The sequence below is a fragment of the Aquarana catesbeiana genome, linkage group LG01 (genome assembly GCF_042186555.1).
Source record: "Aquarana catesbeiana isolate 2022-GZ linkage group LG01, ASM4218655v1, whole genome shotgun sequence".
NCBI classification, from domain to species: Eukaryota; Metazoa; Chordata; class Amphibia; order Anura; family Ranidae; genus Aquarana; species Aquarana catesbeiana.
This window is the reverse complement of record NC_133324.1, coordinates 319,659,816-319,681,899: the sequence shown is the minus strand read 5'-3', so window position 1 is coordinate 319,681,899 and position 22,084 is coordinate 319,659,816. Positions and strand designations below refer to the sequence as shown.

Here is a 22,084-nt window from a genome sequence, read left to right as displayed (position 1 = left end):
TTATCATTTGATTTATTTCTGCACTTTATATGTCATTTGTTTGTGCTTGGTACTTTATATGATGGAGTTTATACACATACAATATTATTAAAGCATACTGTATGGCCAATGGCTTTATATCTGATTTATGTATATAAGCACACTGGTATCACCTGGTAATTTAGCGGTACTATTCTAGGCTGAGCAACTCCAACCCTCACTTAACCTATATGAGTGAACTATAACCCTATAAATTGAGTTATGGGTGTGGAAATTTTAGTCTTATGATCTACACTGCATGCTGGTTTTTGGTTGTGATGGCGGGATTCTATTATGCAATTGTCCGACATTCTAAATTGTGACGTTATCAATATATTCTGCCTTTATAAAGTGTCCTTAGATTGTTCTGTATGGTGGGTTAGATCTGACAAGGAGTTCTGTTATTTACCATATGTTACATATGGAATTTTCAATAAAGTTTGACTTAAAAGAAAAAGTTAATATTACAACTTTTGTCATATTTGTTGGTTATAAAAAAAAAACAAAGGGTGGATGCAGGAATCCCTCACTTGGGTGAATGCAGGTATCTATTAATATGTTCTTTATTCAGCCAGCTGGCTGAACAAAAAAAAAGAAAAACAAGCCGCATGTACCCTTCTTAAATACATCCTATCGAACACAACAGTATTTGTAAGTGGAGGAGCCCAGGTTTCAAGAATGACATCTCTTAATTACTAAGAAGGGTTAAAATGCTCTTTAATTTGCTTTTTTTATGATCCTTATTTGAAATTCCAAGTTCATTTTAAAAAAAATGAACACACATGCCTGGACATCTGGATAGGTGACATTATTGTGAGTTGTCAGGCATGTCCTCTAAAAGTCTTACCTAGTAATGTCAGGCAAAGTCACAGATTTCCCAGCTTCAAGGGCTGCATTCAGACAGTGTGCTCCCAATGTTTCCATGGCAATGATGGGCACATCAGACCACCCAACTCTGGAAAGTCCTTCTATAATTCCAGAAAGGAGCCCTCCACCTCCTACTGAAACCACAAGAGCTCCTGGCTTTTGATTCCCCAGAGCTACTTTCAATTCCAGCACCAGACTAGAGTGACCTTCCCTAAAGAAGGTAGAAAATATGTGTAGCAGTATTAAGAAAGCAAAAATATAACCAATCTACAGGAAAACAAGATTTGTTAAATTGAAAATAAATACAAAACACAAAGCCATATAAAACCTTATACTCAGATTATTGTATATCTGATTCTCTGACATGGTCCATTCCAGTAAGGTTGGCCATAAAATATACAAAAATATACAATTTTCTTATTCTATTTCCTTTAGCTTTCCCTTCAACTATATAGTGCAAGGGACTGCCTGATTGCATACAAATTGAAAGTGTTTAGGTTTGACCTTACATTATATGGTTTGGTAAATCTAAAGGAAAATTGTTTAATGTATAGCCAGCCTAGGTGCAAAACCTGGTCATTCTCTACAAATCTGTTCAATCTCATGACCTAAATCAATGGACTATTGTGAAGGTCCCTTAACTCAAATCACTGCTGCCTCTAGGCAGACTGGCTGCAATGTCCACCATGTGTACACCATGATTCCATAGCCTTGCCTAGCCCAACACAACTCTAAACAACAGAAAAACAGGTCCTTAAAGATAAAAATGACCCATATTGTAAGGATCCCCTCACACAGCAAGGGTTAATGCTTTAATGCTTGTTTTTTTCTAGGGTACCATTAAAAACAGTTTTACTTAGCTTTTCCTTTGCTCTCCCAGCAACCAGTGCTCTCCTCTTCTCTTCAGCGCTTAGGGTTGTGAGCAGGCCCTTGACAACCTCACATACAATGTAGGATTGCTATTATATTGCACATGATGTTGTGAGACTGTGACCAACACTGTGCTGAAGAGAAGTTTCTTCACAGGACCAGTTGCAAAGAGAGGATGAAGACTATGGGAGCAAGGGATAAAGTAAGTAACATGCTTTTTGATAGTACCCTAGATAAAAATTAGTACTTAACCCCATTTAGTGTGGGAAAAGATCCACTGCAAGGATAGTTTTGAATGTTTCCTGGAGTTTAGCATTAAATACGTTCTTACTTAATACCTGATGTTAATACCTTTTGTTGCTTTTTGTTGTTCAGTGTCAAATAAATGTAATTAGATAGGTAGAGAGTTACTCAGGAGAGGGGTGTTTTGTACCAGCTGGAATGGCTCAAGATTGGAGGGTCTGTTATAAGCTCTGTCCAGCAGAGAAGAGACCATGACAGTCATCCCGTGACACAATTGCACAGAAAAACTAGTTGTGTAGCTAATTTTGCATTAAATAGTTCCTTTTATATTGTATAAAAAATAAGTTAAATTGTCACTAAGCTCACAGCATAAAAATCTATCAATGAATGCTGTATTAAGTGCTGTTCATTCTCACTCTATCACTATGAGATTCGTTTTCTGTATTCTGCAAAAAGAACTGGTTGATCCTGCTGCTCTCTATCTCCACCTTCTGTTCCCATCCCCAATTCAGCTAGAGCAGGGGTCTTAAGCTGGTAGCCTTCCGGCTGTTGTGAAACTACAAGTCCCATGAGGCATTACAAGGCTGACAGTTACAAGCATGACTCCCACAGGCAGAGACATGATGGGACTTGTAGTTTCGCAACAGCTGGAGGGCCACCAGTTTGAGACCTGTGAGCTAAAGGTATTGCAGCTTTGGTGGCAACTCTGCACATGCTCAGTTTTCAGTGAGTTGCTATGCTGAGCATTTCCTCCCTCTCACCTCTGAACAGCCCATGTGACTATAGAGTTACACATGTGGGTGTATACACAGTGGTAAATGACAGCCCACTCCCTCCCTTCTTCTTCATGCCCACTAACCAGCTAAACACAACGGGGATGAGATATTTAATGTAGATTGATGGTGACTTTACCTTCTTCTTATTCTAAGACACAGCCTGAAGGGGCGTGGCACAGCCTGTGACTGGCAAAATCCACCCACACCATGTTATTCTCCACAAAATAATAAAGATTTGATTTCAAATATATATTTGTTTGCCAATTTAAAACAGTTTATTGATATTATTTATTTATTTTTGCTAAGTATTCCAAAGGCTTTTTTTTTAACAGGTGACCAGCAGCAGAGGACTAGAAGCCCCTCCTGCTTATGTTTGCTTGCAGACAGGCTGGGAAAGAGCTGGGTCATGTGACAGCTGTATATCGACTAGGAAAAGGGTACTTAGGATTTTTTTATTAAAATAGTTAGAGTCATCATCACCATGCAGAAATAGAAGGGACAATATAAACAGTGTCTGTTTTGTATCATGTTAACAAAATGACTCTCTGAAAAATAGGAATATAAAGATTATGAACCTAAGGGCTAAAAGAAAAAAACAATTTTTATGTTTCAACATGCATTAAGCAATGCTCTTATCTTTGTGGGCTATGTTTGATTGTGTAATGTTCTCATGTGTGCAGTGGAGCAAGTGCATGAACACTTGGGCGCATTCACACGATCCAGCAAGGGATTATGGCCAGCTATTTAAATCCATGTCCTCTGTTTATGTTGTCAGTCGTGCTAAGTCCATTGTGGAGGAAACAACTTACTGTATAAATGTCCAGATGCACCTAGGATAATCTAAAGCAACCTTTCTCAACCTTTTTACCTTAGAGGAACCCTTTAAATATTTTTCAGGTTTTGGGGAACACCTGCTAAAAATAATTATTCTTGTGTTTTTAGAAACCTTAGTGCAATCACTAAAATGTAGACTGTTTTAAATAAAAGAATAAATAGTGTATTTGACACCCTGGGTAGAGGATTTTTATACACCCCCTTTGTACAGAAGATTTTTATTAATAGTCTTGAAATTAAATGTTTCATGCAGACAGTATAAATTGTTGTGTTCCCCAACACTGGGGGTCAATGGGGTGCCCCCATGCATTGTTGGTCAGTGTAGGTAGGTGATCAGTTCGCCATTGCTCAGAGCTCTAGGGTTCAACTAAAGCCCTGAAAAAGGCTGATCTAAATTGTGAATGAGACTTCTAAGAAGATATAAACTACTTCCTCAGTGATATGTTTAAAGAATTCCACTATAGTTAATAACATAATGCCTTATATCTAACATACTCCAATTTTGGAACAAAGGTTACATTTTCAGAGACATACTAATAGGTTCTCCCTAGTGATCATGGGGGACATTTATCAAAATGTAAGCAGAAAGAATCGAATGCAGCTGTGCATGGCAACCAATTTGCTTCCATTGTCAGATTGTTACAATAAAGCTTTGAAAATGAAATATAGAAGTTAATTGGTTGCCATGCACAGATGCTTCAGATTCTGACTACCCAGTTTTTGTATACTCCCCCATATGAGTCTTGAAAATATGCAGGTTTTGTAGAGTTGATACCGCAGTAATTGCAGATACAAAACTTCCTCTTGGCTATTTGGCCGTTTTCAATTTAGCACAAACACATGCTGTGCTGCATCAATGCACAGGAATCTTAATTAATACAACAATGCAACATGTGCGAGTGTATCATTTAATACAACAGCTGATACAGGGACTCTGACAGCAATCATCTAATTGATTAATGCCTAATGGTGTGTGTCATTAATAAGCTACAGTCACTGTTGGCGTCTAAGGCAGCTGATAAGTGGTGTCCCATCCCCAGATACTCACCAAAGCAGAGGATGGTTAAATGGAGAGATGTACACAGAACCTGGAGCCTCAGCCAAGCGGTGAGCATGGGCATCTGCATCATCCCAAACCTATGGCAAAAGTTTATTATTATTATTACTTACATAACTTTGTACACTAGTAGTTTTTGTGTTGTTGCAATTATTATCACCCTATATACATCACTTCAACCCTTCTTGTAGTAATATGTGGTACTGAATGTACAGTGAGGAGAACAAATATTTGATACACTGCCGATTTTGCAGGTTTTCCTACTTACAAAGCATGTAGAGGTCTGTAATTTTTATCATAGGTACTCTTCAACTGCGAGAGACTGAATCTAAAACAAAAATCCAGAAAATCATATTGTATGATTTTTAAGTAATTAATTTGCATTTTATGGCATGGCATAAGTATTTGTTATATCAGAAAAGCAGAATTTAATATTTGGTACAGAAACCTTTGTTTGCAATTACAGAGATCATACGTTTCCAGTAGTTCTTGACCAGGTTTGCACACACTGCGGCAAGGATTTTGGCCCACTCCTGCATACAGACCTTCTCCAGATCCTTCAGGTTTCGGGGCTGTTGCTGGGCAATATGGACTTTCAGCTCCCTCCAAAGATTTTCTATTGGGTTCAGGTCTGGAGACTGGCTAGGCCACTCCAGGACCTTGAGATGCTTCTTACGGAGCCACTCCTTGGTTGCCCCGGATGTGTGTTTCGGGTCATTGTCATACTGGAAGACCCAGCCACGACCCATCTTCAATGCTCTTACTGAAGGAAGGAGGTTGTTGGCCAAGATCTTGCGATACATGGCTCCATCCATCCTCCCCTCAATACGATGCAGTCGTCCTGCCCCCTTTGCAGAAAAGCAGCCCCAGAGAATGGTGTTTCCACCTCCATGCTTCACGGTTGGGATGGTGTTCTTGGGGTTATACTTATCCTTCTTGTTCCTCCAAACACTGCGAGTGGAGTTTAGACCAAAAAGCTCTATTTTTGTCTCATCAGACCACATGACCTTCTCCCATTCCTCCTCTGGATCATCCAGATGGTCATTGGCAAACTTCAGATGGGCCTGGACATGCGCTGGCTTGAGTAGGAGGATCTTGCTTGCCCTGCATGATTTTAATGGTTTTCTTTGAGAGCATGGTCCCAGCTCTCTTCAGGTCATTGAGCAGGTCCTGCCGTGTAGTTCTGGGCTGATCCCTCACCTTCCTCATGATCATTGATGCCCCACGAGGTGAGATCTTGCATGGAGCCCCAGACGGAGGGAGATTGACCATCATCTTAAACTTCTTCCATGTTCTAATAATTGCACCAACAGTTGTTGCCTTCTCACCAAGCTGCTTACCTATTGTGCTGTAGCCCATCCCAGCCTTGTGCAGGTCTACAATTTTATCCCTGATGTCCTTACACAACTCTCTGGTCTTAGCCATTGTGGAGAGGTTGGCGTCTGTTTGACTGAGTGTGTGGACAGGTGTCTTTTATACAGGTAACGAGTTCAAACAGGTACAGGTAATGAGTGGAGAACAAGAGGGCTTCTTAAAGAACAAAATAACAGGTCTGTGAGAGCCAGAATTCTTACTGGTTGGTAGGTGATCAAATACTTATGTCATGCAATAAAATGCAAATTAATTATTTAAAAATCATACAATGTGATTTTCTGGATTTTTGTTTTAGATTTTGTCTCTCACATTTGAAGAGTACCTATGATAAAAATTACAGACCTCTACGTGCTTTGTAAGTAGGAAAACCTGCAAAATCGGCAGTGTATCAAATACTTGTTCTCCCCACTGTATATTGTTATATTAATATGTGTATGGTTATCATTTTATTTACCGTACTTAATTTCCATTTTTAGTGACATCTTTGGAACAAATTTTAGCCCCTTAATAAGTGGTAACTCTATAACAGGTGTCTCCAAACTAAAGCCCATCGGCCACATCTGGCCCGCTACAAGATTTTATCCAGGACGCAGCTAGGGTCAGTGGGGTATCCCTAATGTGCATTAAAGGATTAAAGTAAGCAGAGACTGGAGGATTGGGCCTTCCCAATTGCCATAAGTGCTTTATTGTCTCCCGGTTGGTGATGCTCGGTGGTGGCTGTGCCCCAATTTGACCAACTCCTCTACCATATTGGAGGCGGCAGTGGTGGGCTCTTTGGAGGCCCCCCAGAACCTTCTCCTCCATGGCCCTGTGACCCCTCATCCACAGACTCCTTCCATTATTACTACCCTCAAGATGTGGAAAGTGGGTCTAGCCAATGAAGGTTTTCCGTGAGCTGCTGTTTACCGAATGCCCAATGTGGCTAAACCTGTTTTTACCCCATTTCTTTTAACAGAGTGATGCACAGGCTTGGAGCAAATACAAGATAAAAGTGCTCTCCCAAATTGATGCTAATCGCTCCATAAAACCTTTAGCAGCTCTTACCTTGGAACATAATATCCCTTCCTGCTTCCTTCTTCTTTAAACATTTACCATTGTCCTATGCTTTCATCAGTCCCTAGAGGATCACTAATGATGATGCAATCTGATTTGGAGCATCTCCTTCGGGTAGATTATTCAGAAAAGCCCACCTCTGTGCTATATAGTCACCTCCTTTTGACTTCCCTTCTTGACCTATCTACCCTAAGACAATGATGACTGCGGGACATCCCTGATTTAGATAACGGAGACTGGGAAGACATGTGGGATCACACCTTTCATCATCTGGTCTCCCTACGAGACAGGCTCGTCCAATTCAAAATACTTCATAGAGCCTATTTTACCCCTTATTGACTACATAAACTGCATTCCTCAGTTTTCCAGGAGTGTTAGCGGTTTAATCATTCTTCCAGGGATTTCTCCCACTTATTCTGGGAGTGTCCTGTAATTGTCCATTACTGGGGGGAGGCGATCTCCATTATTAACAAAGCAGCACATACCTTCTTCACACCATCTATGAAATTTTGTTTGCTGGGCCTGGTGGAGGACCTGCCCCACCATAGCTGAAAGGATTATGAATAGCCTTCTACTATTCTATGCTAGGAAGGCTATTGCTATGTCCTGAAAGAAGGTAACCCTTTCTTCCCTGTCCTTCTGGAAACAGTTGGTCAATGTTAATTTACCTTACATAAACAGAGGGTATCCAGAAAAATATGATAGGGTTTGGTCAAAATGGTCAGAAGACCCTTCTACAGCCTTTGTTTCTGATGGTGTATAAAGTCTACTGCTAGCTCCCTCTCCTTTGCTCTCCGTCCCCTTTGATTTTGCAGTAGTGTCCTTTCCTATTAGGGTCGGGCATCTGATTGAGCGGTGTTACTTTATCCAGTTATTATCCTTGCTTTCTGCATGAGCCACACCAAACATTTTTTGATGCACCTTTTTATTTCTACATGAGTGGTGATCTGTTATGTTGGCCCCTGCATGGGATGGTATGCTAGTTGTTTGTGTTCAATATGTGTTTTGTGTTTTTGCACTTTTGTACCTTGTAAAAGAATAGAAAAAAAAATAAATAAGTAAGCAGAGACTGCCTATGGTCTCTACTTCTCATGTAAGGGAGGACTCTGATGGGGACCCTATTGTAAGCGGGGACTCTGATGGAGACCTTGATGCAAGGTGGGACTTTGATGGGGACTCAGATGTAAAGGGAGACTCTGATGTGGACCTTTATGTAAGTGAGGACTCACATGGGGACTCTGATGTAAGGGTGGACTCTGATGGGTACCCTTATGTAAGGGGGGATTTTTATGGTAAACGTGATGTAAGGAAGGATTCTGATGGTGTCTCTGATGTAAGGGGAACTCCGATAGGGACCCAGATGTAAGAGGTCCCTGATGGGGATTTCTTTAGCCAATGAATTTTTATAAATATACAATGTGGCCCTCATACTGAAAAGTTTGGAGACCCCTGCACTATAACAAACATTTGATGTGATGTCACGGCCATCAAAGTGATAATTTCTCTATTAAGAGGCACAAATCTGATTTGTAGAATACACATTATAATACTGTCACCCAGTTTATTACCTTGCCTGTTACCACCACTTCAGCTCCCAGGTCCTTAAGTCTTTGGATGACGTGCTTCAGAGTCTGTTCAGGCACAACAATTGTGGCAGGCAGCCCCAGTTTATTACAGGCATATGCAGCTGCCAGTCCAGCATTCCCTCCTGTGTGAGAGGAAGATGGTAGCATTTAGGCAGAAACTATTGAGGGAAATTCGAGTTCTGAAGAGAGGCCAGATAAGAGAAATGAAAGGCTCATACTAAAAGACAGAAGTTGGGAATGAGCAATGTGACCTTGAAAATCCAGAAAATGTTGCAGAGAAGATATAGCGGATTAAATATTTGCAGTAAAGACAGGATTTAGGTACCTGAGGAGCAGACAAATTTCTTACATCCCTCCTTGGCTAGCTGCAGAAAAGAAAAAGCAAGATTTTTAAATGACACAATATAGCCCTATGCCCAGTATAGTGAGTAAACATGTTCTGTTTGTGCCCAACTTAATAAAATACTACAAAGCATAAACAACTGGTAAAGTATTATAATTTCCTGCAAACTGACGCACAATGGGTTCTTCCAATATTAGCCAAATAAACTCATCTTATTATTGTGACTAAAAAACAAATTGCTGACAGTCATCTGATATATTAAAGAAACCTGTGTTTAAAGTGGAAATTGAGGCTTCATTCGCACTTGTAGGACTCCAAAGTCGTGCGACTTTGGAATGCAACTTTGAATGGGTGCAACTTGGATGCAACTTTGGTTTTGACCAATGATAATGGACAACTGTTGCACAACTATGGCATGTATAACATTCAGGTGCGACTTTTGAGGCTTTACATTGCATTCTATGGCCAGAAAGTCAGTCCAAAAGAAGTGCAGGAACCTTATTAAATTTAAGTTGCACATATTTGAATGGTTATCATTGAAAAACATGGGGTGTGACTTGTGATGCAACTTTAGTGTCCAAAGTCACATGACAAGTCGCATAAGTGTGAATGAATCCTTACCCATAGCCACTTGATAAAAATAATGTTCTTTAGCAAGGATCATAAATTCCATGGTAACCCCTTTAGGAGCTCCTAATGCCGGGAAGCAGAGACAGGCATTTGGGTCATGTGCCCGCTGTGATTGGCTGTCACAGCGGTCACATGATCGGAAAGCTCCTGATCACAAGTATGCATCGGGAGCTTTTCGGTCCCCACAGGTAACCGCGCTTTGGAGTGTGCAGGGTGCACGCTCTAAGCACTGAAAAGTGTTTACATAGGGCCACATATACAGTGCCATGGAAAAGTCTTCCTACCCCTTGAAATTTTCCACATTTTGTCATGTTACAACTAAAAATGTAAATGTATTTTATTGGGATTTTGTGTGATAGACCAACACAGAGTGGCACATAATTGTGAAGTAGAAGATAAACGATAAATGATTTTCAACATTTTTTACAAATAAATATCTGAAACCTGTGGTGTGCATTTGTATTCAGCTCCTTTTACTCTGATAACCCTAACTAAAATCCGGTGGAACCAATTGCCTTCAGAAGTCACCTAATTAGTAAATAGAGTCCACCTGTGTGTAATTTAGTCTTAGTATAAATACAGCTGTTCTGTGAAGGCCTCAGAGGTTTGTTAGAGAACCTTAGTGGACAAACAGCATCATGAAGGCCAAGGAACACACCAGACAGGTCAGGGATAAGGTTGTGGAGACGTTTAAAGCAGGGTTAGGTTATAAGAAAATATCCCAATCTTTAAACATCTCACGGAGCACTGTTCAATCCATCATCATCCGAAAATGGAAAGAGTATGGCCACTCCCCACAACAGTGTGAACACAGTCTTAGCGGCTATAGCCGCCGGAAGTAGTCACATGTAAAAAATCCAACAGGCTGGTTGTTTTATGTATTTATGTATGTCCGGCTTTAGTCAAGCTTCAAGCCTAAGTTTAGTTTAAAAAAAAAGGCAGCAGAAGGAACATGACTTACGTTTAAAGCGATGTGTGCCTTGTGCTGCTGGATCCTGCTTTAGTTGAAGTCATCCTCCTCAGACCAACCCCACCACCATAATCTTGCTGTTCAGCAGGGGTTAATAGAGCAAAGGGACCTGTCATATGTGTAGCACCTACCCCTGAAGGAACCACTTGTTGTGCTGGGTCCCCTGTTCTTGTGCTGACCACTCTGAACAGTGCCACACACTCTGACACACCTGGCTGGGCAGGGAATGTTTACTGCAGGTACCTGTATATATACCCCAAAGGCTCAAGGTGCATAGACACCAGAATTGACACAACAACTTGTTAAGTAACAGTAATGCAGCATACACACGGTCAGACGGACCAAATCTGGCGGACAATCCGATCGCGTGTGGGCTTCCCCGGACCTTCAGCGGACTTTTCCAGTCGCAAATCTGACGGACTTTAGATTTGGAACATGCTTCAATCTTTACGTCGTAACTCCGCCGGACCCAGAAATCCGCTCGTCTGTATGCTAGTCCGATGGACAAAAACCAACGCTAGGGCAGCTATTGGCTACTGGCTATCAGCTTCCTTATTTTAGTCCGGTGTACGTCATCACTGATGAATCCGTTGGACTTTGGTGTGATCGTGTGTAGGCAAGTCCGTTCGTTGAAAAGTCCGTCGGAAGTCCGTCGGAAGTCCGTCAAAAGTCCGCTGGAAAGTCCGCTGGAAAGTCTGTCGGACCAGTCCGGTCGAAAAGTCTGCCCGTGTGTACGCGGCCTAAGAGTATTTTGCAACAAGGCAAACAAAAAATATACTGTAATGATTAAACAGTAAAAGCATTATACTGCAATGGTTAAAGCATAGCTCCCAACTGTTTCTGATTTCGAGGGACTATCCTTGATTGGGAAAAATGTCCCTCTGTCCCTCTTTCCTCCTCATTTGTCCCTCATTTTGGTCTGATCTATATAGCTGTAAATAAAATGCACTTTTTATCTATCAAAAAAACCTAAACCTATCATCTGATTTGTAAATTGCTGCATTGGTAATTTCAAAAAGCCAATATAAAGGAAGAGTAGTGGTAAAAAAAAGCACTTGTGGGTTTAACTAATCTTGTTATTTTGTACAACTCTCCTTTAAGGGGGACGTGGCAAGGGGTGTGTCTTATGCCTGTATACTTTTGCTGATAGGTGTCCCTCATTGCCATCTCAAAAAGTTGGGAGGTATGTTAAAGTGGTTGTAAAAGGAAGACATTTTTTTATCCTGATGCATCCCTTGCATTAAGGTAAAAAATTTCCCAGTAGTTGGATCGCCCCCCCCCCATATACAAATCCATCCTATCTCGCAGCACTAGTCTCTGTTGCTCTCCCCACCGGACACAGAAGCAGCAGTGGGAACTATTGGCTCCCGCTGCTGCCAATCAAATCCTGTGAAGAGGGACTCACACAGCAGGGCTCGGAGTCACGGGTCACCAAAACGAGGAGTAGAGAGTGCCGGCAGGAATCTGCCTGGTAGGCTGGGGCCGCCAGGCCACTTGTCCTCATGGGGCCCAAAGCTGAGCTGCTCCTTGAGCCCACGCCACTCACCCAACCTCTCAGGGGTCGGCCACCTATTAAGTCCGAGGCCGCTCGGCTGCCAATTAAATACGTGGCTGGCAGCCCATTAAGTTCACAGCCAGCTGTCAGGGAGGAGCTGGAGGAGGTCTCCCTGTGGGGGAGCCTTTGGGGAGACCCCATCTCCTGATCTTGGGATAGGTGTCGCAGTGACACAGACTACTGCTGCTGCTTCTGACTGACACGTGAAGGGAGACAGAGAGAAAGTGCCAGTGATAATATAAATCCCCCCCAAGGTAAGAACTTGTCAGCTGGGGGGGAGCTCTGAAAATGGAGGGACCGGGGATGATGATGGTGATGAAGGCTTCCATAGGAAGACCAGACCTTATCACTGATGTGTGACCCCTCCATCTGGCTGAATCTCCTCCGCTTCTCTGTCCACCTGGCTCCGTCCTCCCCTCCACTTGGCTGCATCCCCCCTCTCCTCTGTCCACCTGGCTCCATTCTTCCCTCCACCTTACCGCATCCCCTCCTCTATCCACCTGGCTCCATCCTCACCTCCACATCGCTGCATCCCCTCCTCTCCTTGGTCCACCTGGCTTTGTCTTCCACTTGGCTGCATCACTCCTCTCCTCTGTCCACCTGGCTCCGTCCTTGCCTCCACCTCGCTGCATCCCCCCTCTCCTCTGTCCACCTGGCTCCGTCCTCCCCTCCACTTGACTGCATCCCCCCTCTCCGATGTCCATCTAGCTCTATCCTCCCCTCCACTTGACTGCATCCCCCCTCTCCTCTGTCCACCTGGCTCTATCCTCCCCTCCAACTAGCTGCATCCCCTCTGTCTACCTGGCTCCATCCTTCCCTCCACCTAGCTGCGCTGTTCATATAAGGTCTGTGCCTTGTAATGTAATTTGAAATAAACTTGGATATACTATAAGGATTGGAGTGATCTAAGGTGACTGATGTTTAACAATTAACATCATAAATAAAGGATAAGTGATATGCAAATTCAAAATGATTTAACAAATATTTGAAGTGATGAAATGTTTGTTTTTATTGGCTGCTGCAACTTTTAAATAAAACCTTAAAGTGATAAGTGCTTCAAATACATTTGTGTTACAACTCCTGTATTAGATATATAACAATCAGAATAGTGCAGTACATTGTAGTTGCAATCTTTCAAACAATATACTAAAAAGTTTGTTGAAAAAAATAAAATAAAATATATTTGATATATATTCCCAAATAAAGTGACTGGTGCTCTTCAAAAAAGTGACTTTTCCTGTGCTCTTCCGTCTATGGTGCTACATATATGTGGTTGCAGTCTTTCAGACAATATACTAAAAAGTTTGTTACAAAAGAATTATTAAATAAAATACACTGGATATATATTCCCAAATAAAGTGACTTTTCCTGTGCTCTTCCGTCTATAGTGCTGGTGCTCTTTTATAGTGCCCCTTTTGGAATTGCACTCACCGAATTTCCTCACCCCACACTATTGTGCATTCACAGTATATGCCACTGTGCAGTACTCTATGGATCCTCGGTGTATTTAATTCTGATACAATCCTCTGTATGTCTCATATATATGGAAGAAGAAATTGCCCATAGCATAATACCGCTTTAAAAACTTTATTGCATCCAAAAAAAGTGGAGATATATTCACATTTACGCTGTATATGACAAGCAAGTTTAAAATGTGAAGCAGCCAGAACGATACATGACCCACAGTCCTAACCGGAAGTGGGGCAAAGACGCTCAGTAATTCCACCCTACATGTTTCGTCATTGAAGACGTCATCTGGAGCAGCCATCTTACTTCACTTCCTATCCTTTTATAGCAGGTGGTGTCCCGAATAGGTCCGATCACATGACCGCAGCCATTTTTGGTTGGTCCGGAGGACCAAAATCTTCCTATTCCATTGTGTGGGCAATGTTTTGATCGAGCTAATATGTACTAAGTTTAACCAGTTCAGCCCCGGAAGAATTTACCCCCTTACTGACCAGAACACTTTTTGCGATTTGGCACTGCGTCGCTTTAACTGAAAATTGCGCGGTCGTGCAACGTTGCACCCAAGCAAAATTGATGTCCTTTTTTCCCACAAATAGAGCTTTCTTTTGGTGGTATTTGATCACCTCTGCGATTTTCATTTTTTGCGCTATAAACAAAAACAGAGCGACAATTTTGAAAAAAACGAAATATTTTTTTACTTTTCACTATAATAATTTTTTTTTAAAAAAGAGAATTTTTTCCTCAGTTTAGGCCGATATGTATTCTTCTACATATTTTTGGTAAAAAAAAAAAAAAAATTGCAATAAGTGTATATTGATTGGTTTGCGCAAAAGGTATAACTTCTACAAAATAGGGGATAGATTTATAGCATTTTTATTATATTTTTTTTTTTTTACTAGTAATGGCGGCGTTCTGCGATTTTTATCATGACTGCGACATTATGGCAGACACATCGGACAATTTTGAAACATTTTTGGGACCATTAGCATTAATACAGCGATCAATGCTATAAAAATGCAATGATTACTATAAAAATGTCACTGGCAGTGAAGGGGTTAACACTAAGGGGCGATCTAGAGGTTAACTGTGTTCCCTGGGAGGTGATTCTAACTGAAGGGGGAGGGGACTGACTAGAGGAAGTGACAGATTGTGGTTCCTAGCTAATAGGAACACACGATCTGTCACTGCTGTCAGAACAGAACAGGGAAGTGTGTGTTTACACACACTCGTCCCTGTTCTGTGTCTCTTGCTCATGATCACTCATGGCTGGAGGTCATCGCGACTGTCGGCCACGAGCATCGGCACCCCGCTGTGCCCCTCCGCCTGCTATGCCCACCCCACGAGCCGACGTATACCTACGACGGCTTGCGCAGGGGAGCCAGCCTGCCGCAGTATAACTGCAGCAGCTGGTTGGAAAGGTTAAATCAAAATGATGTGGGTATACATCGCCTTCCGCGCCTGCCAGCACACTGCCCCTTAGGTGCTGTATGGTGCTCTTCACCACATGGGTACGCCAATGGAGCGCAATAGTTTTATTTGATCTATTTGCAAATAAGCTGAGAGGAAGTTTTACTATTTGATCTAAGGGGGTCACCACATGCTATAAATTTAAAACCAAACATTAATATGCATTTTCATTCCATAAAAACAGGCCTAGCTTTACAAGGGGTCTGTCCCATAAATGACAACTGCATAACCTCAATAATTTATATATATTTTTTTTGCTTTGAAAAAAATAATAAAAACGTATATAAAAAAAGTATATTAAAAAAAATGTAAAAAAAATGTTTTTATGTTAAAAATTAGTTTTAAGAATATAAATAAAACCCTCACAGTGAACAAGGGGTGCACAGGGTGTGATTGGGGAATCAAACCCTATTAGGGCGTACACACGGTCGGACTTTGTTCGGACATTCCGACAACAAAATCCTAGGTTCCTAGGATGTTGGCTCAAACTTGTTTTGTCTACACACGGTCGCACAAAGTTGTCGGAATTTCCGATCGCCAACCACGGGGTCACGTACACCACGTACGACAAGACTAGAAAAGGCCGGTTCAGAACCAAGCGCGGCACCCTTTGGGCTCCTTTTGCTAATCTCGTGTTAGTAAAAGTTTGGTGAGAGACGATTCGCGCTTTTTCAGACTTGTGGTTTTCAGATCGTTTTCTGCCGTTCAGTTTGTGCTGGTGGGTTTGTATCTGCTCTTCAATGCGTGCAAGCAAGTTCCGCGTGACTTAGTCATTGTATTCTTGTTCGTTCGTTACTGTTTTTCAGGTCACTCTTCACAGGCCTTGCTGTTCTTCAGTGCGTTCTGTTACTTCGTTCTGAGCAGCCGACCGTTTTCTAGCCATGTTGCGTATGCGTACTCCTCGTAGAGTTCGTGCTGTGCGGGGGCTTGGTGTTGGGGTCCTGACCTTGCCACAAGTCCAGTCCATGAACAGGGTGGGGAGGAGTTCATGGACCAAGAATTGGTTGCTTCAGCGTGACCAGTTCTCTCATATGCCTTTGCTCCGTGAGAATAATCCTGATGATTTCAGGAACTTTCTCAGGATGACGGACCCCGTATTTCACCGTTTGTTGGCTTCGCTGACCCCCTATATCAGCAGGCAGGATACCTGCATGAGGCAAGCCATCACTCCGGAGCAGAGGCTGGTCGCTTACCCTGCGGTATTTGGCGACAGGGAGAAGCCTGCAGGACCTCAAGTTCTCGACAGGCATCTCCCCCCAGGCACTGGGGATCATTATCCCAGAGACCTGTTCTGCCATCATACAGGTCCTGCAGAAGGAGTATATGAAGGTAAGATTTTTATCCTTTAATATCACATTTTATTGTATTGAATGTTTGCTAATATATTGTATTTCTTTCCTCATTCCCTAATTACCATGATTGTAATATGCTGTGAATGTCCCCTTTGTTCTCATGCATGCTGGATTTTTTATTTTTTTTTTTTGAAAATAAAGTTTATTAAGTTATTGAGAAAATACATCAATCAAGAGAAAGAAAAAAGAGCAAAACGCTCATCGTGTACATAATATAAAAATGGTACAGCGGTTGTATAGAATGTCAACATCAAATTTTCAATTGCCTTAGTCTTGTAACAATAACTAATACGTTGCTCTGGGCGCCGGGATTCTCGGCACCAGAGCCCCTTCTGGGAGCTAACTGCTCTGATGAACCGGGAATCCCCGAGCACACCTCGCTGTTAAATGTGAAAAAATGTCTAGGGTGTAGATACATACCCTTGAAATCAGGAAAAATATTAAAAGGATAAACCTGGAAGGGGGTTTGCATCTATATGACAATTAAATACCATGTTACTAACGTATTTATATAATCATTACTTAATCAAAGAAGCTAACTGGTTAGTCGAACTCTCAGGGTCGAATGAATCTTGGCCGGTTGGTCCGGACTGAAACATAGTATGCTTAGGAAATAGGGGGAAACAACGTTTGGGAGTCTGCCCCGAGAGCCTCCTTGAAACTAATAACCTAGGTAGTAGAGAATACCGAGAGCCTGAGGAGACAGTATTAAAGAAGAGAAGAAAGCTGAAGAGTGAGAAGGGGAAAGAAAGAAGTTAAGAGGGACAGAAGGGATAGGGGGGCGCGAAAGGAGTAGCTATTCGTAGGGAGTGTTGGGAAGGAAGTGCACAGGAGACCACTAGATGAGGGAGGTCAAAAGCCCTCTAACGATGAACCCTTCTTATGAGCTATCAATCACACACACAGTGGGTGCCCCACGAGGGTTGCCCAAGGTTCCCAAATAGTCTTGAATTTGTCTAAGGTATCTAGAATAGTATTGGATATTTTTTCTTGCAGCATAATCCAAGTAATTTTTTGTTTGGCTAACCGAACGGACACTTTCGGAGATTTCCAGGACCGGGTGATGGTCATTTTGGCCCCCACTAGAGTAAACTGGATCAGCTTCTGGGTATTTTTAGAAATTTTAGGAATGGGACCATTAAGCAAAGCAATAGTTGGATCTTGGGAAAGGAAAGAAATTGCGCTCAGTGTTAAATTTAAAAACTAAAAAAACGTGAAGTAAGTCCTGCAGCTAAACACAATAACCCCAATACAAGGGCACACAAAATGAACAAGAAATAAAAAAGTGTAGCGCTGGACTGATAAAACGCATGTATTACTATATGCGAGTGAACTGAGAAAACGCATATGTTACTATATGTGGGTGAACAGTACCTTTATGTGTGAAACAAAGCAAATAAATAAAGACCATATAACATTTGATCTAAAGTGGTCCAGTGTCCATGTGCATGTATAGTAACACTAGAGATTAGTCAAGTGCACCAACATATACTAAAAACGAAATGTTGATATGAAAATAAATATAAAAATTAGTGAACTACAAATAAGTAAGAGTGAACCAATGTGACAGCAAAAATTGAGTGAAGGTTAACGACATCAACAGCAAACTTATAATCACTAATGATACTGATTAATCCTAGTGTTTAGTGACTCCAATGAAAAGGAAACTGAAATAAATCAATAAACAGTCCCAAAAAAAACTAATTATGGAAACAAGTCCCAAAACGTAGTGACACTTCAGCACAAAATTTGGTTCCACCGCGGTTGTTGCCCACCACCAAGGGATAAAAGTTGGAGGCTTACCAGACAGCCTGCGACCACCCTTAATCAGGGGGGTCAAAACAGGCTCAGTAGAGATGTGTGGATCCAGAGGATATCCTCGCCAGTGGTCTCCAGGTGCTCTCCAGGTGTCTTTATGGCAAGCCAAGAGGGGCTTCCAAGTGGGGTGCAGCCCGGACGATGGTCCTGCGCGATTGAATTTTAAACGGCGGTGGAGTTTTTTCTTTCTCCCCGTCAGAAGCTTCTGTTTTTTAAAAATTAGCTGTTTGCATGAATTTACAATAAAGTGGCCAGACTGTTCTGCACCATTGGAGTATCTTTTCTCTTTTTGGGGGCACTTGTGGCCAATTCTTTGCTGCATCCTGTGGTCAAGACCTAGCTGTACCCCATTTGGAAGCCCCTTTTGGTTTGCCATAAAGATACCTGGAGAACATCTGGAGACCATCGTCCGGGCTGCACCCCACTTGGAAGCCCCTCTTGGCTTGCCATAAAGACACCTGGAGAGCACCTGGAGACCACTGGCGAGGATATCCTCTGGATCCACACATCTCTACTGAGCCTGTTTTGACCCCCCTGATTAAGGGTGGTCGCAGGCTGTCTGGTAAGCCTCCAACTTTTATCCCTTGGTGGTGGGCAACAACCGCGGTGGAACCAAATTTTGTGCTGAAGTGTCACTACGTTTTGGGACTTGTTTCCATAATTAGTTTTTTTTGGGACTGTTTATTGATTTATTTCAGTTTCCTTTTCATTGGAATCACTAAACACTAGGATTAATCAGTATCATTAGTGATTATAAGTTTGCTGTTGATGTCGTTAACCTTCACTCAATTTTTGCTGTCACATTGGTTCACTCTTACTTATTTGTAGTTCACTAATTTTTATATTTATTTTCATATCAACATTTCGTTTTTAGTATATGTTGGTGCACTTGACTAATCTCTAGTGTTACTATACATGCACATGGACACTGGACCATTTTAGATCAAATGTTATATGGTCTTTATTTATTATTTGCTTTGTTTCACACATAAAGGTACTGTTCACCCGCATATAGTAACATATGCGTTTTCTCAGTTCACTCGCATATAGTAATACATGCGTTTTATCAGTCCAGCGCTACACTTTTTTATTTCTTGTTCAATAGTTGGATCTTGTTTCAGTGTACAACCGCATGTTCTGCGGATAAGAGAGAAGATCTTATTCCAATACATTCTGATTTTAGGGCATTCCCATAGTATGTGTAAAAGAGTGCCCACATGGCTGCAGCCTCTGAAGCATAGAGGTGACGTTTGCGGATAGAATTTGGCCAGTCGTGAGGGTACCAGGTACCAGCATGTAAGAATTTTCAGCCCTGCTTCGTTTATTGAAGTGTTAACCATACCTTTGAAGGAGCGGGCAAAATTAATGTGCCACGTATCCAGGTCCCAGCTGAAGTCAAGATCCCGCTCCCAGCTCGTCATGTATGCTGCTTTCTCCGTGGGTTCTGCTAGGGATGAATAGATGAGAGAGATACCTCCTTTGATGTCTGAGGCCGAAGCGCACCATTGTTCATAAGGCGTTACTGAAAGATGGTTCTCACCACTCTTCCATAACCGATTCAAAAGATGTGAAAGTTGGAAGAACCGAAATCTTTCGGCTAAGGGCATTTCAAGTTTAGAAATACAATATGCTAAAGTGAGGGGACCATTAGAGTTGAAGAATTGGCCAATTCTATAGAGGCCCTTGTCTAGCCACCATTTGAAGGCTCGAATATCTAAGCCAGGGAGGAAGTTATTGTTCCTGAAGATATGTGCCAGAGGGTGCCAAGTAGAAATGAGGGGTTTAAGCTTATGAAGGGAGTCACAAAGTTTATTGAGTGGGATAATGTAGGGGCTAGTATAGGGGGACGTTTTTTGGGGATATTCCAAAGCAAAAAGTCTAAGGTGAAACCAGGGACCGCCTCTCGCTCCATGTTCACCCAGTCTGGTTTGGATCCTTTCATATAAATAATTGAAAATTGGCTCATTTGTGCTACCTGATACCACCAAAGATTAGGTACCCCTAGTCCTCCCTTTTTCCTGGGTCTAAAAAGCACCTCTTTAGAGAACCTGTGGCCTTTTTTATCCCAAATAAAGCGGATTATGGCAGATTGTAGGCGTTGAATGTGCGATTTGGGAACTGGGATGGGTAAGGAACGAAAAAGATATAATAACCTAGGTAGGAGTGTCATCTTAACCGCGTTCACTTTACCTAACCACGAGAGCTTATAAAGCGACCACTGGGTCAGGTCGTCAGTGAGCTTTTTGAACATGGGAAGAAAGTTATGTTTAAACATTATATCAATACTAGAGGTAAGGTTAATGCCAAGATAAGGGATGGATGTGGAATTCCATGAGAATGGAAATTTACTCTTTAGAGTGTTAACGATGTCTTGAGAAATGGAAACATTGAGAGCGACTGATTTGGAGACATTAACCTTAAGTCCGGAAGCTAGTTCAAAGTCATGTAAAAGTTGCATTATGTTTTGGATTGAAATTAGCGGGGATGTGACGAACAGGAGGACATCATCCGCAAATAAAGCGCATTTGTGAGTACGTTGCCCGCAGCGGACTCCATGGATGTTTGGTTGTTGTCTTATCGCGATGGCAAAAGATTCGATAGCCATCGCGAAAAGAAGGGGGGAAAGTGGACATCCCTGCCTTGTTCCCTTCTGTATAGAAAGTTTATCTGATAGATGTCCTTGTAATCTAACCTGTGCCTTAGGTTGATGGTAGAGAGCTCCCAAGATATTAATAAAGTTTGGACCAAAACCCCATTTACGAAGAATTGTGAAGAGGTAGGGCCAAGCCACTGTGTCAAACGCTTTTTGGAGATCAATGGAGAGGAGGAGGCCCCCCTGAGGGGGTCCCCCATCCCACCCCGATCTCATTAGGGAAACTGCATTAATTGCTCTCCGTATCTGGTCCGGACCCTGTCTCCCCGGTATGAACCCTACTTGGTTCTTATGTATGTAGGTACCTATAAAAGAAGCGAGTCTGTTGGATAGTATTTTCGTCATAATTTTTAAATCATTATTTATTAATGAAATAGGTCTGTAGTTACTGACTTCGCTGGAGTCTTTTCCTGGTTTGGGTATGACCGAAATAAAAGCCAAATTGGCATTAGGATCCAGAGGGGATGGTTTGGTTAAGGAGTTGAAGAGGCGAACCAGATACGGAGAAAGGGTATCTATAAAAGTTTTGTAGTAGTGGTTTGAGAATCCATCTGGGCCTGGGGCTGAGTCTTTTCTAAGCCCTTTTATGACTGCTCGGATCTCGGATTCTTGAAATGGGGAATCTAAGGTGGAGCGGTGGGATTCAGAGACTTTGGGTAGTGGGATTTTCTCTAGGAATGCATCCAAATTCTGTTGAGAAATTGGGCAATCGTCAGAGTACAGGTTGGCATAAAATGATTGGAATGATTTTAGTATTTTACTGGGGTTTTGGGTGTGTGACCCAGATTGGGTTTTTATTTTGGGTAGAGCGAATGACCTATGTTTCGGAGTAAGTTTGGCCGCTAACTGGGGTCCAAATTTGTTCGCGCGTAGATAGAAACTGCCACTAAGCCAATGAAGGTGCTTTTCTGCGGTGGAGGTCAAGGCTGAGTTAAGGAACAGTCTGATAGTATCAAGTTTAGAGAGAGTGGTAGGATTAGGGTTTTGTTTATGGGACATGCTAAGATCTTTGAATTCTTTCTCTAGCTTCAGGATATCTATTTGCCGTTCTCGCTTTAATTTGGCCGCAAATTGAATCAGTTTCCCTCTAATTACCGCTTTGTGGGCATTCCAAAGAGTGGTAGGAGAGACATCCCCAGTGTCATTAATCA

The 22,084-nt window shown here is 42.0% G+C and overlaps 1 protein-coding gene across 3 annotated transcripts in view; it reads right to left on the bottom strand.

Annotated features, from left to right (window-relative positions):
- Positions 1–22,084, bottom strand: part of LOC141144497 (serine dehydratase-like) — a 139,459-nt gene that overhangs the window by 8,824 nt on the left and 108,551 nt on the right. For all 3 annotated transcript variants that reach the window (XM_073630265.1, XM_073630247.1, XM_073630257.1), the window contains 4 exons: positions 9,004–9,043; positions 8,661–8,800; positions 4,657–4,745; positions 866–1,096 (listed from right to left, as the gene is read on the bottom strand). In XM_073630265.1, the coding sequence (XP_073486366.1) occupies positions 866–1,096; positions 4,657–4,745; positions 8,661–8,800; positions 9,004–9,043 (500 nt within the window). The remainder of the gene's footprint in view (positions 1–865; positions 1,097–4,656; positions 4,746–8,660; positions 8,801–9,003; positions 9,044–22,084) is intronic.